Below are 18,282 nucleotides of genomic sequence, written 5' to 3'. Positions count from 1 at the left end.
GGTTTCAGTGGAGTCTTTTTCGTATTCTCTTTTGTTGGAAAAGAGGACGTTGGGAAATACTTATGGTGATTATTGTAACTGCAAATGTTCGGGGGTGGCAGGCCCATTTGGACCTCTCCCGGGACCCTGCCTCAGGCGGAGGGGGTGGGATTGCAGCCCCCACGCCCAGCCTGTACCTGGGCCACGCACTCCTGCAGGTTGGAAGCCACCTGATTCTGCTCCTCCCAGAGGATTTTGTAGAGGATGGCACGGCGCTCACTGTCCTTTCGCAGCAGGAAAAGGCCCGGGTCCCTGTCTTCTGGGGACGAGGCTGCGCTCCGGTCCTCCAAGGCCGAACTCTCATCGGGAACACTGCGGACAAACGCACGTGACAGTCCTCCGCTTCCCAGGGGCGGGGTCTCTGTGCGGGGGGGGGGGGGGGGGGACACCGTGGGGGAGGGGCTGGGAGATGATCTTTCACGTCCCCAGCCTCGGGAAGATGAAACTGCAGGAGGCGAGACTATCGTTTTTCCTAATCCCCAGACCACCAGGGTTTTGGGGGAGAGGGGGATAGAAGAGGAAGAAGGAAGGGGGAAGGAGGGGTAACAGGGTGAGGATAAGGAGGGATGGGGAGGAGGAGGAAATGGGGGGAGAGGAGGAGGAGGGGAAGGGACAGTAAGCGACCACATCGCCCGCTCGCTCGCAATGTCAGTGGCTGCCCAGCCACCCTTCTGATCATGCAGACAGGAAGACTCCGGTTTACGCAGGACGCACTCTGTGCCCAAGGGCTGCGGAGCGGCTGTACCTGAGCAGGTGGCTGAGCCGCTGCGCGGGCAGGCGGGACTTCTCGAAGAACGTGTCAGGCTGGGCGTCGGAGTCCGGGGAGACGGAGCCATGCTCGCTGCTGCTGCTGCCCGGCAGCTCTCCGGATGGGGGCAGGGTCAGCACGGCGCCCCGGGGACCCTCTGTCGGGGGCAGCCGGGAGGGCAGAGTGAGCACGAGCAGCTCCTCGGGCCAGGCGACCCACCGGGAGGCCTAAGCCTGTGCTGCTCTAACTGGGGGCGCCAGTGATCACCCAGGGGTCCTGGGAAGACGGAGGCTCTGCTTCCGTGGAGCTGGGATGGGCCTAAGACTCTGCATTTCTAACAGCCAATGGCTCTCCAGGTGCAAGAGGCTGAGCTGGCCTCTGACCCCATCCACAGCAAGGCTGCTCTTCTGTCAGTGCCCAGCAGGACTTACTGGCCCAGAACAACAGACACCCTTTAATCAAAGTCGGGAGAAGCACAGGGTGAGAGGCCAGGCTCCAAACATGAAGCCCTGGTCCTTGCACTTGGGGAAGACAGAACCCCAGCTGGGGCGCCTCTCTCCTTCCTCCCAAGCAGAGCCCTGAAAGCCAGGCAGAATGGAGGAGACGCTACCTCAGTGTCACCTACGGGGCTCCCTGTGACACTAGCAGGACACAGGGACAGTCATTCCCTGGGCTTGGACAACCCCACCCCTACTGTGCCCCCACTACTCTGTCCAGGGAGACCTCACCTGCCGGCTTAAAAGCAATCCGGTTCTTCTTGCCCTTGTGCACCTGCCTGAAGAAGCCCTCTTGGAGCAGGCCTGCGGCGGTGACACGTTTGTGGGGGTCAGGCTCAAAACAGGATAAAAGGCAGGCTCTGGCTTCAGCTGAGAGGGTTTCCGGAATCTCTGGGTGGATCTTAAACATCCCCACCTGCATTGAAGGCACAGTGAGGCACACGCAGATGCACACAAGAGCCACACAACCCCAGTGTCTGCCATCCCAGAGGGCTGATGCCGGATTCCAGCAACGGCTGTGCCAACTGGCCTCTGGAATACCACTGAGTATGATGTTTGTTGTAAGTCTGTTGTATATGACCCTTATCAATATGCTGAGGTAGAAATGCAATCATCTTATATGATACATAGAAAACAGTAGTTCAGCAGGCAAAATGATGAACTTTTCAATAAATGTGCTCTCCGTATGGAAACAGATACATTTAGATGAGTACCTCACACCTTTCACAGACATTTAATAATTTAATTTCTGATGAGTTAAACCCTAAGAAAACCCTAAGTAAGGGCATATATAAAGGTCAATCCTCATCCCAAGAAAGGCAGTACCAAAGAATGTTCTAAGCATTGGGCAACTGCACTCGTCTCCCATGCTAGTAAGGTCATGCTTAAAATCTTGCATGCTAGGCTTCGGCATTATGCGAACCAAGAACTTCCGGATGTCCAAGCTGGGTTAAGAAAAGGCAGATAAACCAGAAATCCAGTTACCAACATTCACTGGTAGGTTGTATATTATACGTCTGTAAACTGATAGTAATTTCTCACAGTAAGGAGGGAAGAGAAGCTAAGGGTTTGGGAGTTGCTAGGTGGTGTAGTGGTTTGGACTTTGGTTCCCAATGCAGGGGTCACAGGTTTGATTCCTAGTTGAGATAGTAAGATACTGGCAGAGGCAGAGAGAGAAGGGAGAGAGAAAAGAAAAAAACCTATTTTCTTTCTTGTCCACCTTTGTGGAGAGGTTTCTGCATTGGGAGGAGGTTTTTGATTTGAATTCTCTCTCTCCAACACCAGCAACCTAAGTCACCCAACATGTCTTACCTTGAACATCACTGCCTGTGGCTCACCGAGCTCATGGAACGGAGGCTTGCTGGTGGCCATCTCAATGATGGTGCAGCCCAGGGACCAGATGTCAGCTGGGGCGCCATACCCACGAGGGCCTTGGTCGATGATCTCAGGTGCCATGTACTGCAGCGTGCCTATTGGGAAAAAATACAACAAAGATGGTGGGCACCGTGTTGTTCAAAAACAAAATGTACCATTAGTAAACAAGTGTGTGAGCTTCATTCTCCTGTTAATGACAGATGGGGTCTGATCTCACGTGTAACTGTTGCTGCATCTTTTCTTGGACTAGAGACATGCAGGGTGCCTTTAACACTAGTCACATTGAGAGAGGATTGCTCAAGCCCTTTGAGGGATAAATGAGCCTGATCCAATTCAGTCAACACATCTGAGAAGGCCACAAAGACAGAGGGATCGGAATGTGAGACCCACGGGGCCAGACCTGTCTGGAGGAGGAGACAGGCATGATGATGGTGTGCTGAGCAGGGCGGCAGTGTGATGGAGGATATAGTCAGTGCTTCCCAGGTGGCGCAGTGGTAAAGAATCTGCCTGCAATGCAGGAGACACGGTTCGACCTCTGGGTCAGGAAAATCCCCTGGAGGAGGAAATGGCAACCCACTCCAGTATTCTTGCCTGGAAAATTCCATGCACAGAGGAGCCTGATGGGCTACAGACCATGGGGTTGCAAAGAGTCGGACATGACTGAGCACACACAGAGATTAACAAGTATACACAGAAGGCACTGAGAACACAGGGAGAAGTGCCTGATTCTGCCTGGTTTGAGTCAAGGGAAGCTCTAGCTGTGTCAGTTTGGGTGTCTGAGAATAAATACCAAGTCAGAATTAGACATACAAGTGACTTCCTGGGAGAAGGTGAGTGAAGGATAAAAGGTGGGGGGCGCAGTCTCTGATGGCAGAAGAGCTCTGAGACAGCTTAGCCAGGCTGTCCAGGAGGCCCTGACCCAAAGGTGCCCACTGGAAGAGCGCCACATTGGTTCTAGTACCTCCACTGTGCTTGGTCACTGGCTGGCAGTAGGTGGGGAAAGTATGACCTGGCCAGAACACAGTGGCCGAGCCAAACAGGTGCTGGCTGCGGCTGCCAGTGAAGTAGATTCCTGCCATGAGGCTTGGCCAAGTGGCCAAAGCAGGAGGACTTTCAGGCATGGGGAAGGGCTCGAGCCAAAGCCCATGCATGGGTGGAAAGCACACAGTGAACCCAGGAGCTCTGTCTGACACAGGCCAGGGGGAGGGAGTAGGAAGCATGAAGGTGGCAGCTGCCTGGGTGCAGCCCGCATGGTGCGCTGTGTGTGCTCTGAAACCGCTGGCTTTGGACTTTCTCCTGTGGATCACGAGCCACCAGAGGCTACCACAGGGAAAGCGGTGATCAGGGAGGAGGAGGGCTTGTCGGAGAGATGGGGCAGCGAGGTCAATCAAGGGCTCTAAGAGTAAAATCTTTGCTTTTCCTTGAAACTAATCCTGAGGAGAGGAGAGGGGAATGTGGGAGCAGCAGCAGATGCTGTGTGCTGGCAAAGACATTTATAATAAACAGCCAACTTGGAGGTGATATTGGCCAAAGGGTGAATCGAGAACATCAACGTACCAAGAAATTCCAGCGCCTGCCTCAGGATCACAACCATATGACCCAGCAATCCCACTCCTGGCATATACCCTGAGAAAACCATAATGCAAAACGATGCATGTACACCCCAATGCTCACTACACCATTATTTACAGTAGCCAGGACATGGAAGCAACCCAGATGCCCATCAACAGAGGAATGGATAAGAAGATGTGCTACATCTCTACAGTGGAATATTACTCAGCCAATAAAAAGAATGAAATAATATAATTTGCGGCAACATGGATGCACCTACAGATGACCATACTAAGTAGAGTAAGCCAGACAGAGAACAACAAATATCATATATTAACACATGTATGTGGCTTCCCTAGTGGCTCACATGGTAAAGAATCTGCTTGCAACACAGGAGACCTGGGTTCGATTCCTGGATTGGGAAGATCCCCTGGAGAAAGGAATGGCAGGCCACTCCAGTATTCTTGCCTGGAGAATTCCATGGAGCGAGGAGCCTGGTGGGCTACAGTTCATGGGGTCACAGAGTCGAACATGATTAAGTGATTAACACTAACTATGGTGGAATCTAGAAAAAAATGGTACGGATGAACCTATTTGCAGGGCAGGAATGGAGATGCAGATGCAGAGGAAGCACATATGGACACAGGGTGGGAAAGGGAGGGTGGGATGAGTTACGAGATTAGAACTGCCATATATAAACTACCATGTGTAAAACAGACAGCTAGTGGGAAGCTGGTATACAGGGGGTTCAGCCTGGTGCTCTGTGATGACCTAGAGGGGAGGGATGGAGGTGGGAGGGAGGTCCGAGAGGGAGGGGATATATGTATACAGAGCTGATTCACGTTGCACAGCAGAAACTAAGACAACATTGTAAAACAATTATCCTCCAATTAAAAAATAGTCACACAACCAAAATAGGTTTCCTGAGTCTTGATCAATGAAATCAAAGGGCTCATTGGTTAAAGTAAGTTTGGAGATGCCACCTACTACATCTTCCTCTTGAACATCCAACGTCTTATCAGCATTTTTCTTTCCTGTAAGCATTTTAAAGGCTCTAGGACAGCTCTGACCAATAGCATGTTCTTCAATAATGGAAATGGTCTATTCTGTGCAGTTCAAGATGGTCACCACTAGCCACATATGACTGTTGAGCTCTTGAAATGTGGCTGCTGAGACTGAAGAAATAAATGTTAATTAAAAGAATTTTTTTTAGATTGTATTTGATTCTTCCTAATTTGAAGTTAAACATAAATTGGGCTGTATCAGTGAGTGCAAGAGATTAGCAGGGCAAAAATGATGGCTTTGGTCTCCTGAGCTGAAAGTCTGGTAGGGAAGTGTTCAGTTGGCAGCAGGGTTGGGCAAGATGGAGGCTTGTAGCAGTGGCTGCAGTGTTAGGAAACCTCAGAGCCCCAGGAAGGGAGCCTCCAGTGACACAACATCCCCTACAAGCTCCTACTACAGTGAACAACACAGAGCGAGGCCTCCACAGGCGATGTGCCTTCTAACTGACCAGTAATTCATTAACTTAGGAGAACCATGCCGCTGTGCTGTTTATCAAGCTGTTATCTCTCAGCTCTGCTACACTGGGTCTGGGACTGTGCAAACCACATTTCTGCTCCGCCTGCTGCTCCCTGGCCACTTGGGCGCCTGTGCACAAGTGACAGGAAGGAGAGGTTAGCAAGTTTCCCTCTGGACCCTCAGCTGGTTGCAGTAGCAGTGGTTGGCTCATTACCAGCTTTTTTTTTTGTCCCTCCATACTTTCAGAACCAGCCTCATCTCGTCCCTTCAGAATTATGTGCTATAGCCCAGTTAGCACCCCCGATGGAAAGCTTTGAATTCTCCTCTCCTCTCTGTTCCCTCAAGCCCCAGGGATGGAGGCTGCTTTCTGATTATCAGTAAACAGTTCTTTCAACTAAATTCTCTCTGTAAACTTCATGTGCACATCTGTGCTGTCGTGTCCAACTCTTTGTGACCCCATGGACTGTATCCTGCCAGGCTCCTCTGTCCATGGGATTCTCCAGGCAAGAATACTGGAGTCGGTTGGCATTTCCTACTCCAGGGGATCTTCCCAACACAAGGATCAAACTTGCATCTCTTGCATGGGCAGGCACATTCTTTACCATCAGCACCACTTGGAAAGCCCCAAAATAACTGTGGTGATTTCAGTTTTCCTGCCTGGGTCCTGACTAACACAATCGCTAAAAGTTAATTCTTAAAAGAGCAAGAGAATAAACTTAGCAACTTATGAAGCAGTAGAAAATAGTAATAAACCAAATTGCAATGGCTTATTAACCTCAACTAAACAACTGTCCTTAGTATAATGGCTTCACAATTGGAGGATTAGTCTGCTTCATGCTAAATTTGGAGATTTTCATTATATGGAACCATAGTGAACATCACTGTTTCTAAAGGCAGGGACTTCACAATGACATCCATATCAGTTATTTATTGCTATATACTAAACTACCCCAAAGAAAAACAGAGCTGGAGAAATCAGACTCCCTGCCTTCAAGTATAGTACAAAGCTACAGCAATAGAGACAGTATGGTACTGGCACAAAAACAGAAATATAGACCAATGGAACAAGATAGAAAGCCCAGAGATAAACCCATGAACCTATGGTCACCTTATCTTTGACAAAGAAGGCAAGAATATACAATGGAGAAAAGACAGCCTCTTCAATAAGTGGTGCTGGGAAAACTAGACAGCTATGTGTAAAAGAATGAAATTAGAATACTCCCTAAGACCATGTACACACAAAAAAAAACCTCAAAATGGATTACAGACATAAATGTAAGGCTGGACACTATAAAACTCTTAGAGGAAAATAGCCAGAAGACTCTTTAACATAAATTGTAGCAAAATCATTCTTGATTCACCTCCTAGAGTTCTGAAAATAAAAACAAATTGCACTCAAAAACTTTTGCACAGCAAAGGATACCATAAACAAAAAGACAACCCTCAGAATGGGAGAAAATATTTGCAAACAAAGCAACTGGCAAAGGATTAATCTCCAAAATATGCAAACAGCTCATACAGCTCAATTTAAAAAAATCCTATAAAAAATGGACAGAAGATTCAAACAGACATTTCACCGAAGAAGTCATGTGGATGGTCAAAAGGCACATGAAAAGGCTCAACTTCACTAACTATCAGAGAAATGCAAATCAAAACTACAGTGAGGTATCACCTCATGCCAGGCAGAATGACCATAATCAAAAAAATCTACAAACAATAAATGCTGGAGAAGATGTGGAGAAAAGGGAACCCTCCCACACTTTTTTGGGAATGTAAATTGGTGCAGTCACTATGGAGAACAGTATGGAGGTTCCTTAAAAACTAAACAGAACTACCATATGATCCAGCAATCCCACTCCAGGGCATACACCCAAAGACAACCATAATTCAGAAAGATATATGCACCCCAATGTTCATCGCAGAGCTATTTACAATAGCCAGGACATGGAAGCAACCTAAATGTCCATCAACAGAGAAATGGATAAAGCAGATGTGTTACATACACACAGTAGAATATTACTCAGCCATATAAAGAATGAAATAATGCCATCTGCAGCAACATGGATGGACCCAGAGATTGTCATACTGAGTGAAGTGAAGTAAGTCAGAGAAAGACAAGTATCATGATATCACTTACATGTGGAATTAAAAAAAGAGGTGCAAATGAACCTATTTACAAAACAGAAGTAGAAAACAAACTTATGATTACCAGGGGGAAGGCGGGGAGGGATAAATTTGGAGATTGGGATTGACATATATACATTACTATATACAAAATCAGGGGCTTTTCCAATGAGTCAACTCTTTGCATGAGGTGGCCAAAGTATTGGAGTTTTAGCTTCCAAAGAACACCCAGAGTCCAAGGGACTCTCAAGAGTCTTCTCCAACACCACAGTTCAAAAGCATCAATTCTTCGGTGCTCAGCCTTCTTCACAGTCCAACTCTCACATCCATACATGACCACTGGAAAAACCATAGCCTTGACTAGACGGACCTTTGCTGGCAAAGTAATGTCTCTGCTTTTGAATATGGTATCTAGGTTGATCATAACTTTCCTTCCAAGGAGTAAGCGTCTTTTAATTTTATGGCTGCAATCACCATCTGCAGTGATTTTGGAGCCCAAGAAAATAAAGTCAGCCACTGTTTCCACTGTTTCCCCATCTATTTGCCATGAAGTGATGGGACCAGATGCCATGATCTTTGTTTTCTGAATGTTGAGCTTTAAGCCAACTTTTCACTCTCCTCTTTCACTTTCATCAAGAGGCTTTTTAGTTCCTCTTCACTTTCTGCCATAAGGATGGTGTCATCTGCATATCTGAGGTTATTGATATTTCTCCCAGCAATCTTGATTCCAGCTTGTGCTTATTCCAGCCCGGCAGACCCTGATGATGGGAGGGATTGGGAGCAGGAGGAAAAGGGGACGACAGAGGATGAGATGGCTGGATGGCATCACTGACTCGATGGACATGAGTTTGAGTGAACTCCGGGAGTTGGTGATGGACAGGGAGGCCTGGGGTGCTGCCATTCACGGGGTTGCAAAGAGTCGGACACGACTGAGCGACTGAACTGAACTGATACACAAAATAAATAACTAATAAGGACCTTCTGTACAGCACAGGGAACTCTACTCATTAGTCTTTAATAGTCTATATGGGGAAAGAATCTAAAGAAAAGTGGATATATGTATACGCGAAACTGATTAACTTTGCTGTATACTTGAAACTAACACAATATTGTAAATCAATTATACTCCAAAAAAACACATATCGCATGCTAGAAAAAAAATAATAAACTACCCCAAAGGTTAGCAGTTTAAAACAACAGTTATGATCTCACACAGTTTCTAAGGATTTGAATCTATGAACAACTGGGCTGGGTAGATCTGGCCCAGGGTCCTTCATTAGGCTGCAGCCAAAGTTTTGGCTGGAGCTGCAGTCATTTGAAGGCTGACTGGAGCTCGAGGATCTACTTCCAAGCTCAAGTGACGGTTGGGAAGAGGCTTTGGTTTCTCACCACCTGGGATCCTTCATAGGGTGGCTTAAAATATGGCTTCCCCCAGAGTGTATAATCCAACAGAAAGCAAGAGAAATGCCACACTGCCTTTTCTGACCTAGCATCCAGATCACACACCACCACCCTATTCTAATCTATTCATTCGAAGCAAGTCACTAAGTCCAGGCAGTGATCAAGGGGAGGGGAATAATAGGCTGTGAATGCCAGGAGGTAAGGATGACTAGAGGCCATCTTGGAGGCTCTGGCCACAACATCTGACTTCCAGTTAGCATTCAACAGCATGCTACAAAGCATCTCTGCATAGCACTGGCCATCTGACTCTCACAACTCCATGAAGGACGCTCAGAAGAGGTATGATGTACTGTCATTCTCATTTTATATATGAGGAAACTGAGGCTCAGAGAAGCTAGGGAAATTATTCAAGCTAGAGCCCAGGTCTTTGGTCTTCAAATGTAGAGCTACACACCATGACACTGCTGATCAAAGTAATGGATCCAGAAGCACAACTGAAGAGAAAGCTGCCTGATTCAGAGCAGCTGATGCAAGAATTTTCAAAGCCATAATGTGACTTCTCATATAACTGGAAGGCCTAGGGCAGTAATAGAAACCTGGGTGCCCTGTTTTACTTATTACTGTGTTCATAGGGAACCACCGAGTCACGCCAGCAGTGACACAGAGATGGATCCACATAACTGTTTCTAAGAGTCAAGGGACCATCTTCAGACAGCATGCATGTTGTGGGCATACATGAGCTGTACTACAGGCTGGCTTTTGTGGAGAAAACCAAGTGAAGATGCCATGGTGGGGCAAATGAATGGAGCAATCCTGGAAATTTTGCTCACCTTACATCTGGCTCTCTTAGGGAGTTTCCTGTGATCCTTCAGGTACCTACATGGGTGCAAAAGATGGTGACCAGGGGACCCACAGAAACCTTCTTCTGGGGGTGGGGATGGTAGGGTGAAAGTGACTTTTTTGGAGACAGTGGTGCTGGGAAGTCTATGCTGTCCCATTACATGAGTGGGGAAGGGCTGTCTCCAGAAGGGTGTGGGGCATGGCGACTCAAGCAACTCAACATCCACTCAAGACAAGTGCACCTGAAAGGAGGCCACATGTGTCAGCATCTTCTAGAGGCCCCTGGACAGTGTTAGAGCCCAAAGTTTCAAAACTTAATGAAGTAGCGAAAAGAGAAGTAAGGTGCAGCTTTCCAGTTTCCAGTACAACCCTTTCCAGGGTTACCCAGTTGTCCTGCCCCAGGGATGGGCCTGGAGGGAGGGGCTGCCACATCCTCCACACCCAGATCCTGTGAGGGCTCCTCATGGGGCCCGCTCAGAGTCCCGTATGTACGTGTCTCCAGCAAAGACACCGCACAGAGGACTAGTTTCCATGGGAGCAAAAGCAGCTGACAGCAGCAGAGAGGGGACCATATGGTTGGGGGAGATCACCACACCCTCTTAACAGCAGGTAAAAGGCACATAAATCCTGGACACCAGATGTAGAACTCATTGTAGACATATAGCTGGAGGGTCTTTTTAAAGGGAATCCTGCTCAAAGACAGCCTTTCCAGGGCCTGCTTCCCTCAGTAGAAAAAGACAGAGAGGTAGTTATATGGTGCAGGGTATCAGATCAGGGTGAGGGGACAGGGGGCAGTCAGCTGAAGGACAGGTCCCTGCTGAGGACTCTGGAGTTACATTTAGAGGGAGCCGGCAGCAAAGAGTTAGCAACGACCATCAGCCAGGCCCAGAGCACAGGAGGCCACTTAGAATAGTGTCCATCAAGTGAAAACGTTCCCTGTCCCTTTCTCCTGCTCACAGCCACTAAGGACAGGAGGTGAGGGACGGAGTCAAGGCCAACACCCCGACCCCTGCGGCCCTGCCACGGACCAGCAGGGACAGGGGCGAGGAGTCCGCCCTTTGCATGGGGACCAGTGTGTGGATGAGCACAGGCAGACTCTGAGATCCTGCAGGTTCGAATCCAGACTACCACAATCAAGTGAGTATCTCAATACAGTGAGTCACAGGAGCTTTTTGCCTTCTGAGCACATGGAAAAGTTATGCTCACATATACTACAGTCGATTAAATGTGCAGTTGCATTATATCAGGGGCTTCCCTGATGGCTCAGTGATAGATAAACCCGCCTGCAGTTTATCTCCTGCAGTCTCAATGCAGGAGACACAGGCTTGATCCATAGGTCGGGAAGATCCCCTGGAGAAGGAAATGACAACCCACTGCAGTATTCTTGCCTGGAGAATCCCATGTACAGAGAAGCCTGGCGGGCTATGATCCATGAGGTCTCAAAGAGTCAGACGTGACTGAGCAACTAAACAGCAACAACAAAGCATCATATCTAACCAAACAATGTACAGACTTAATTAAATAATCCTCTATCACTAAAAGATGCTCACCGTCATCTAACGATGCAAAGTTGCCACAAACCTTCAATTTGTTAAAAACAAACAAACAAACGCAGTATCTGTGAAGTGCAGCCAAGCAAAGCACAATTAAACAAGACATGCCTGGGTATCAGCCAGAACCCTTCCAGTGAATGGATTCGGACTGCGTTTGCTTCTCCAAGTGTCATTAGGCCTTTCTTTCTGTTAGCTAAGGGTGGCTGGAAAAGTCACGGGAAAGGCCCGGGATATAAGGGACCATGGGAGACAAAAATTAAAATTAACCTCTTTTGAGTCCAACAGGTTCAACACGTTAGTTATGCGCATAAACCTGATTCTCTCAAAGGCTCCTGCCAGCTCTAAGTGTAAATTAGCATTTATTTCATTAATGCAGACTTCAGCCTCACTCGCTATGAGCCAGGCAGTGGTTAAAGTGCTTCATTCCAGTATCAATAAATTTAATCCACAGAAAAACCCTCCGAGGTAAGTATTATGAGCATCTCTGTTCTACTTATGAAGAAACTTGAGATGCAGAGAGGTTAAGTAACATGTCCAAGCTCACAGAGCTAGCAAGTGGTTGAGCCAGACTTTGAACCAAGGCTGTTCACAGCCAGAGATCAGGAGAGACTTCCTGTCCTAAGTTCCACTCCTGGGTATCCAGCAGAGAGGAATGAAACCGCATCTCCACACAGAGGTTTCTATCTGAATGTTCACAGCGGTATTGTTCACAACAGCCAGAAAGGGGAAACAATCTAATGGCCATTAACTGGTAGATGGATAAACAAAAGGTGGTCTAGGGACTTCCTGGGTGGTCCCAGTGGTTAAGAATCCATCTTCCAATGCAGGGAATGTAGGTTTGATCCCTGATCAGGGAACTAAGATCCCACATGCTGCAACTACTGAGCCCACATACTTTATAGCCCGAGTGCTGCCGCAAGAGAAGCCTGCAAGCCAAAACTAAAGAAAGCCTGCTGCAAGGAAGATCCAATGCAGCCACAAATCAAACCAAACCAAACCAAAATGCAGTCTTATCCATATGATGGAATACTATTCAGCCAGAAAAGGAATGAAATACCGATACAGCTACAGCACAGGTGAACATCAGAAAGATTCTGTGAAGCATAAGAAGCTGGGCACAAGGGACCGCATAGGGTATCTTTCTGTTTATAAGAAATCTCTAGAGTGGGAACATCTACATAAACAAAGACAGAATAGATCAGTGGTGGGCTGGGGTTGACTGTAAGGTGGCACCGTTTTGGGGGAGATGGCAATGCTCAAAAATTGCTTTGCAGCAATGGCTGTACAACTTGGAAAATTTACCAGAAACCATCGAAATGTGCACTTTTAATGGGTACATTTATGATATGTGAGTTAAACCTCGATAAAACTGTTGCAAAACCAAAAGTGAAGGGGGCTGACCCTGGTCATAAAGGCCCTTCCTCCTGTTATAGCTGGTTTATAGCTACGGCAAAAAGCCTTCAGAGGAACACCGGAGGGGAGAACTTCAGGCCATAAGGTCGTGTGAAACCTCTGTCCCTCCTTCCAGGCTCTGAAAACTTCTGGGCATTTGCACAGAAATGCCTCACCACGTCCCTCTGCACCCAACTGGACTGTGGCACCAGGCCGTTGAGATTCCTTTACAGAACCGCTCTGTTTTGCAAAGAGCAATTATATGCAGGGGAATTTCCTACCCCAAATGAGACCCCTTCTTTATTATCCCCCAAACACCCCTGCATTATTTTGCAATGCAAAATTCCTGCCTCAAGCCAATTACTTGGGAAAATGTGATATGCTATAATGAATTATACATGTGTTTTCTTTATGAATTTTTTTCCTCCTTGGGGATGGTAATTATGAGATAAATTGTTGGGGGTTTCAAGTCTTTGAATAACTTCTGGCCCTATCAGAGCCCTCTTGCTATATATTACCAAGCTAACTGGTGGCTTCCAAAGAAAAGGGAAAAAAAAAGTCATTAGACTAGTAAAAAAAAATATGCCAGTCATACATGCATACATACATACTCAGTGATATATACATGTCAATATACATATATATACACATACATATACATATGTAAGTATAATTATCAGAAAAAATGAATGAAAATTCAATACACTTCTTGGGAGATTCTGGTGGGGTCTTCAAAAGTTCCCCATTTTGAGGTGCATGTACCTCCCCTGGTGTTACAACTGAGAAGTCACTTCTGATGCATAAAAGTTCTCTTCAGATAGAGAATGAGTCTCCACTGTGGGCGTCCAGTGGCTGACACACAACAACTCTCTTGTTAAAGAAAAGTCTGTCGAAGCTAGACATTATTCACCCAAACTAAGGCAAAGTCTGTCTACTCTACAGTTTGGTGTTATAGGGATAGAACACAGTCATCTGCCGTTCATAGCTTATACTGGAGCTTTAATATTGTATAATATTGACAGAGGATGACACAGTTGGATGGCATCACCAACTCGATGGACATGAGTTTGAGCAAGCTCCGGGAGTTGGTGATGAACAGGGAAGCCTGGTGTGCTGCAGTCCATAGGGTCGCAAAGAGTCAGATATGACTGAGCGACTGAACTGAACTAATAATATTGTAAGTGCTCTTTCATAATTCCATCAAACAGAGCTTTGTGATCCTTTCATTACACCTTTGGGGACCATAAACCTTTACTTATTCAAAATCTGTACTTCTTTCCAAGGATCAAAGTTTCTGTTTTGCTTTTAAGTGGGAATAACAAAAAGCCATAGGCAGCTTTCGAGCATCATTCTACTTACTGGTTGAGTAAATGGAAAGCTAGCTCACAGGTTTATACCGCTCTTTGAATCCAGTTCCTCGCAACACATAACTGATTCTATCACTGACACACAGCAAAGAAAACGTAAGTGTTCAAATCTGCTAAGAATACCATATTCCCCATAAGAATCAATTGCCCTTGGAAAAATCATCATATCAATGCACGAGGTGCCAGAATTCCCTAAACTAACAGGCCAGTTTTATGAAGGACCAATAAGATGTCCTGGTAAGTTGTCTGAAGGGTACTGTTACTCAGAATCACTCACGATTCTGAATAATGTGCTATTAACTTAAAAGAGATGCCGCCATTTTGTTGGAAAACCTCAAGCAGAGTGCTACACCTATTCAACCTTGGAAGACAAAGAGGAAAGTAAGGCAACCTGGTTGATGCAACTGGCTGAGCTTGTTATCCTGACAGAACTCAAACGCTCTGAAGTTGGGGACAATACACAGTCCACCTCAATTAGCAGTTGCACTCAGGTGTTCGGTGATAACTCCCAAAGGACTGCGGCTCCAGCAGCCTGACTCCAGGATGGCCACCCCCTAACAAGCTTTGTTCTGCTTACCAGCAAAAGTCTCCGTACACGGATTCACTCCTGCAAGACGTTTTGAGGTGCCGAAATCGGAGATCTTCACCACTCCACTATAGGTGTTCACCAGAACGTTATCACCCTTCGGAAAAGGAAGAACATCAAATGCTTAAAGACAGAGTTCAACAAACTCATGTAAAACTGACTTGGGTCTTAACCAAGGGCCATGCATCTCTAGGAAGACTAGATTCTGCTCAATCCACTCCCTCTGACAGTGCCCGCAGCTCCCGTGATTTGAGACGCAAAGCGACACCCCGGAGGCTCAGACAAGCAAGTACCTTGATGTCTCTGTGCACAATCTGGTTTTCATGCAGGTATCTGAGGCCTTCCAGGATCTGCCTGGTGTAGAATTTGATGGTGGGCTCCTTCATCGGCCCCCACTTTGATCGCAGAAGAGCTGAAAGGCTTCCTGGCAGACACAGCAGAAAGCTCCTTAAGGTGATGAAGATTCAAGTATACAGGTTCAGGGAAATAAAATGTGCCGTTTCTAAAATGATGGAAGCACTTGTGCCCACATCACTGTATCTGGCCTAAATGCACAGTCTTTCTTCCGTCTTTATGGCCTGTTTCCCAGATGTGCAAGCAGAGAAGGGACTGGATGAGACTTGGCCCATGAGGCTGACCAGAGGTGGAGGGTGGGAAGGAACTCCTGGTGACCCCTGAAACTCAGCCAGGCCACCTTGGAGCTTAGCTCTGTTCAGCTGCAGGGAGTCTGGAAGAGAGCGTGGCAGTGCTCTCTGAACTTGGAGGGCTGGCCTAACACTGTAGGTCCTGCACCAGCATCTCACCCTGAAATCAGAGGTGGACAGGAGCAGAGTGAAGGGCCCCTGAGGGAGACTGGGACTGGGATCACAGGAGGCTGGGGTTCTTGGTGCTCAATGTGAGAAGCTCCCAAGGCCAGGTCCCAGGGGCAGGACTGTCTTAATGTTACACCCCTATTACACTATGAAACACTGAACCTTGAGGCCAGAAGAAAACCTCCCTTCACCGCCTGCTGACCCTGTGTTTCTGAGCTCACTGCCCAGGCCCTTGGCATCAGCTAGTCTCCCTTACACAGTGTGGTGCTATGCCTCAGTTTCTCCATCTGCAGAAGGGGGGTACACATCTATCTCCAACTCTGTGGTCATCCTCAGATCTTATACCTGGAATACCAATTCAGATTCTCTGCTTAGGCTATGAGCAGCTTGAGGGAAGACGAGACTGCACTTCATCTTAAATATAACCCTCAAAATCTAGCCTTTTCATACTGTTCATGGGGTTCTCAAGACAAGAATACTGAGGTGGTTTGCCATTCCCTTCTCCAGTGGACCACGTTTTGTCAGAACTCTCCACCATGACCCGTCCATCCTGGGTGGCCCTAAATGGTATGGCTCATAGTTTCATTGAGACAGACAAGGCTGTGGCCCATGTGATCAGACTGGTTATTTTCCTGTGATTGTGGTTTTCAGTCTGTCTGCCCTCTGATGGAAAAGGGTATGAGGCTTATGGAAGCTTCCTGATGGGAGAGACTGACTGAGGGGAAAATCGGGTCTTGTTCTGATGTTCAAGCTGGATTTAGAAAAGGCAGAGGAACCAGAGATCAAATTGCCAACATCCATTGGATCATCAAAAAAGCAAGAGAGTTTCAGAAAAACATTTACTTCTGCTTTACTGATTATGCCAAAGCCTTCGACTGTGTGGATCACAATAAACTGTGGAAAATTCTGAAAGAGATGGGAATACCAGACCACCTGACCTGCCTCCTGAGAAATCTGTATGCAGGTCAAGAAGCAACAGTTATAACTGGACATGGAACAACAGACTGGCTCCAAATTGGGAAAGGAGTATGTCAAGGCTATATATTGTCACCCTGCTTGTTTAACTTATATGCAGAGTACATCATGAGAAACACTGGGCTGGAAGAAGCACAAGCTGGAATCAAGATTGCTGGGAGAAATGTCAATAACCTCAGATATGCAGATGACACCACCCTTATGGCAGAAAGTGAAGAGGAACTAAAGAGCCTCTTGATGACAGTGAAAGAGGAGAGTGAAAAAGTTGGCTTAAAGCTCAACATTCAGAAAACTAAGATCATAGCATTCGGTCCCATCACTTCATGGCAAATAGATGGGGAAACAATGGAAACAGTGTCAGACTTTATTTTTGGGGCTCCAAAATCACTGCAGATGGTGACTGAAGCCATGAAATTAAAAGACGCTTAAAAAAAATAAAAAATAATAAAAATAAAAATAAAAGACGCTTGCTACGTGGAAAAAAAGTTATGACCAACCTAGACAGCATGTTCAAAAGCAGAGACATTACTTTGCCAACAAAGGTTCATCTAGTCAAAGCTATGGTTTTTCCAGTGGTCATGTATGGATGTGAGAGTTGGACTATAAAAAAAGCTGAGCACCGAAGAACTGATGCTTTTGAACTATAGTGTCAGAGAAGACTCTTGAGAGTCCCTTGGACTGCAAGGAGATCCAACCAGTCCATCCTAAAGGAAATCAGTCCAGAATATTCACTGGAAAGACTGATGCTGAAGCTGAAATTCCAATACTTTGGTCACCTGATGTGAAGAACTGATTCATTTGAAAAGACCCTGATGCTGGGAAAGATTGAAGGCAGGAGGAGAAGCGGATGACAGAGGATGAGATGGCTGGATGGCATCACCGACTCAGTGGACATGAGTTTGAGTAAACTCCGGGAATTGGTGATAGACAGGGAGGCCTGGCGTGCTGCAGTCTATGGGGTCGCAAAGAGTCAGACATGACTGTGTGACTGAACTGAACTGCCTGGCTCTTAAGATAATTAGGCTTTTAATGTAATGGCAGGCTCTTAATAACTATGGGTTGAATGAACAATGGAATACAGATTTCAAGGTTTTTAGATTATTATTAATTTTATCATTATTTTCTTAAAATGAGCACTTACTGAGTCCTTGTTCTCTGCCTGGTACCATTTTGAGAGCCTTATATCCATTACCTCATTTACCCAATCCAACACTGAGATAGTGTCATGACCCCCGTAATTTTTACTACTCCAATTATTATAGTACTTATTGAAGGCAATGGCAGCCCACTCCAGTACTCTTGCCTGGAAAACCCCATGGGCAGAGGAGCCTGGTAGGCTGCAGTCCATGGGGTCATGAAGAGTTGGACATGACTGAGCGACTTCACTTTCACTTTTCACTTTCATGCATTGGAGAAGGAAATGGCAACCCACTCCAGTGTTCTTGCCTGGAGAATCCCAGGTATAGGGGAGCCTGGTGGGCTGCCATCTATGGGGTCGCACAGAG

At 46.7% G+C, this 18,282-nt stretch overlaps 1 protein-coding gene across 1 annotated transcript in view; it reads right to left on the bottom strand.

Moving 5' to 3' along the window:
- The window catches only part of MAP3K15 (mitogen-activated protein kinase kinase kinase 15), a 142,440-nt gene that overhangs the window by 5,574 nt on the left and 118,584 nt on the right, over positions 1-18,282 (bottom strand). Inside the window, exons 17-22 of the mRNA XM_068962887.1 lie at positions 15,284-15,414; positions 14,982-15,087; positions 2,596-2,753; positions 1,516-1,699; positions 785-944; positions 177-351 (exon numbers count right to left, since the gene is read on the bottom strand). Of these exons, the coding sequence (XP_068818988.1) occupies positions 177-351; positions 785-944; positions 1,516-1,699; positions 2,596-2,753; positions 14,982-15,087; positions 15,284-15,414 (914 nt within the window). The remainder of the gene's footprint in view (positions 1-176; positions 352-784; positions 945-1,515; positions 1,700-2,595; positions 2,754-14,981; positions 15,088-15,283; positions 15,415-18,282) is intronic.

This window comes from Capricornis sumatraensis, chromosome X (assembly GCF_032405125.1).
Source record: "Capricornis sumatraensis isolate serow.1 chromosome X, serow.2, whole genome shotgun sequence".
NCBI classification, from domain to species: Eukaryota; Metazoa; Chordata; class Mammalia; order Artiodactyla; family Bovidae; genus Capricornis; species Capricornis sumatraensis.
The sequence above is the reverse complement of the archived record's forward strand: the minus strand, read 5'-3'. Positions and strand labels throughout refer to the sequence as shown.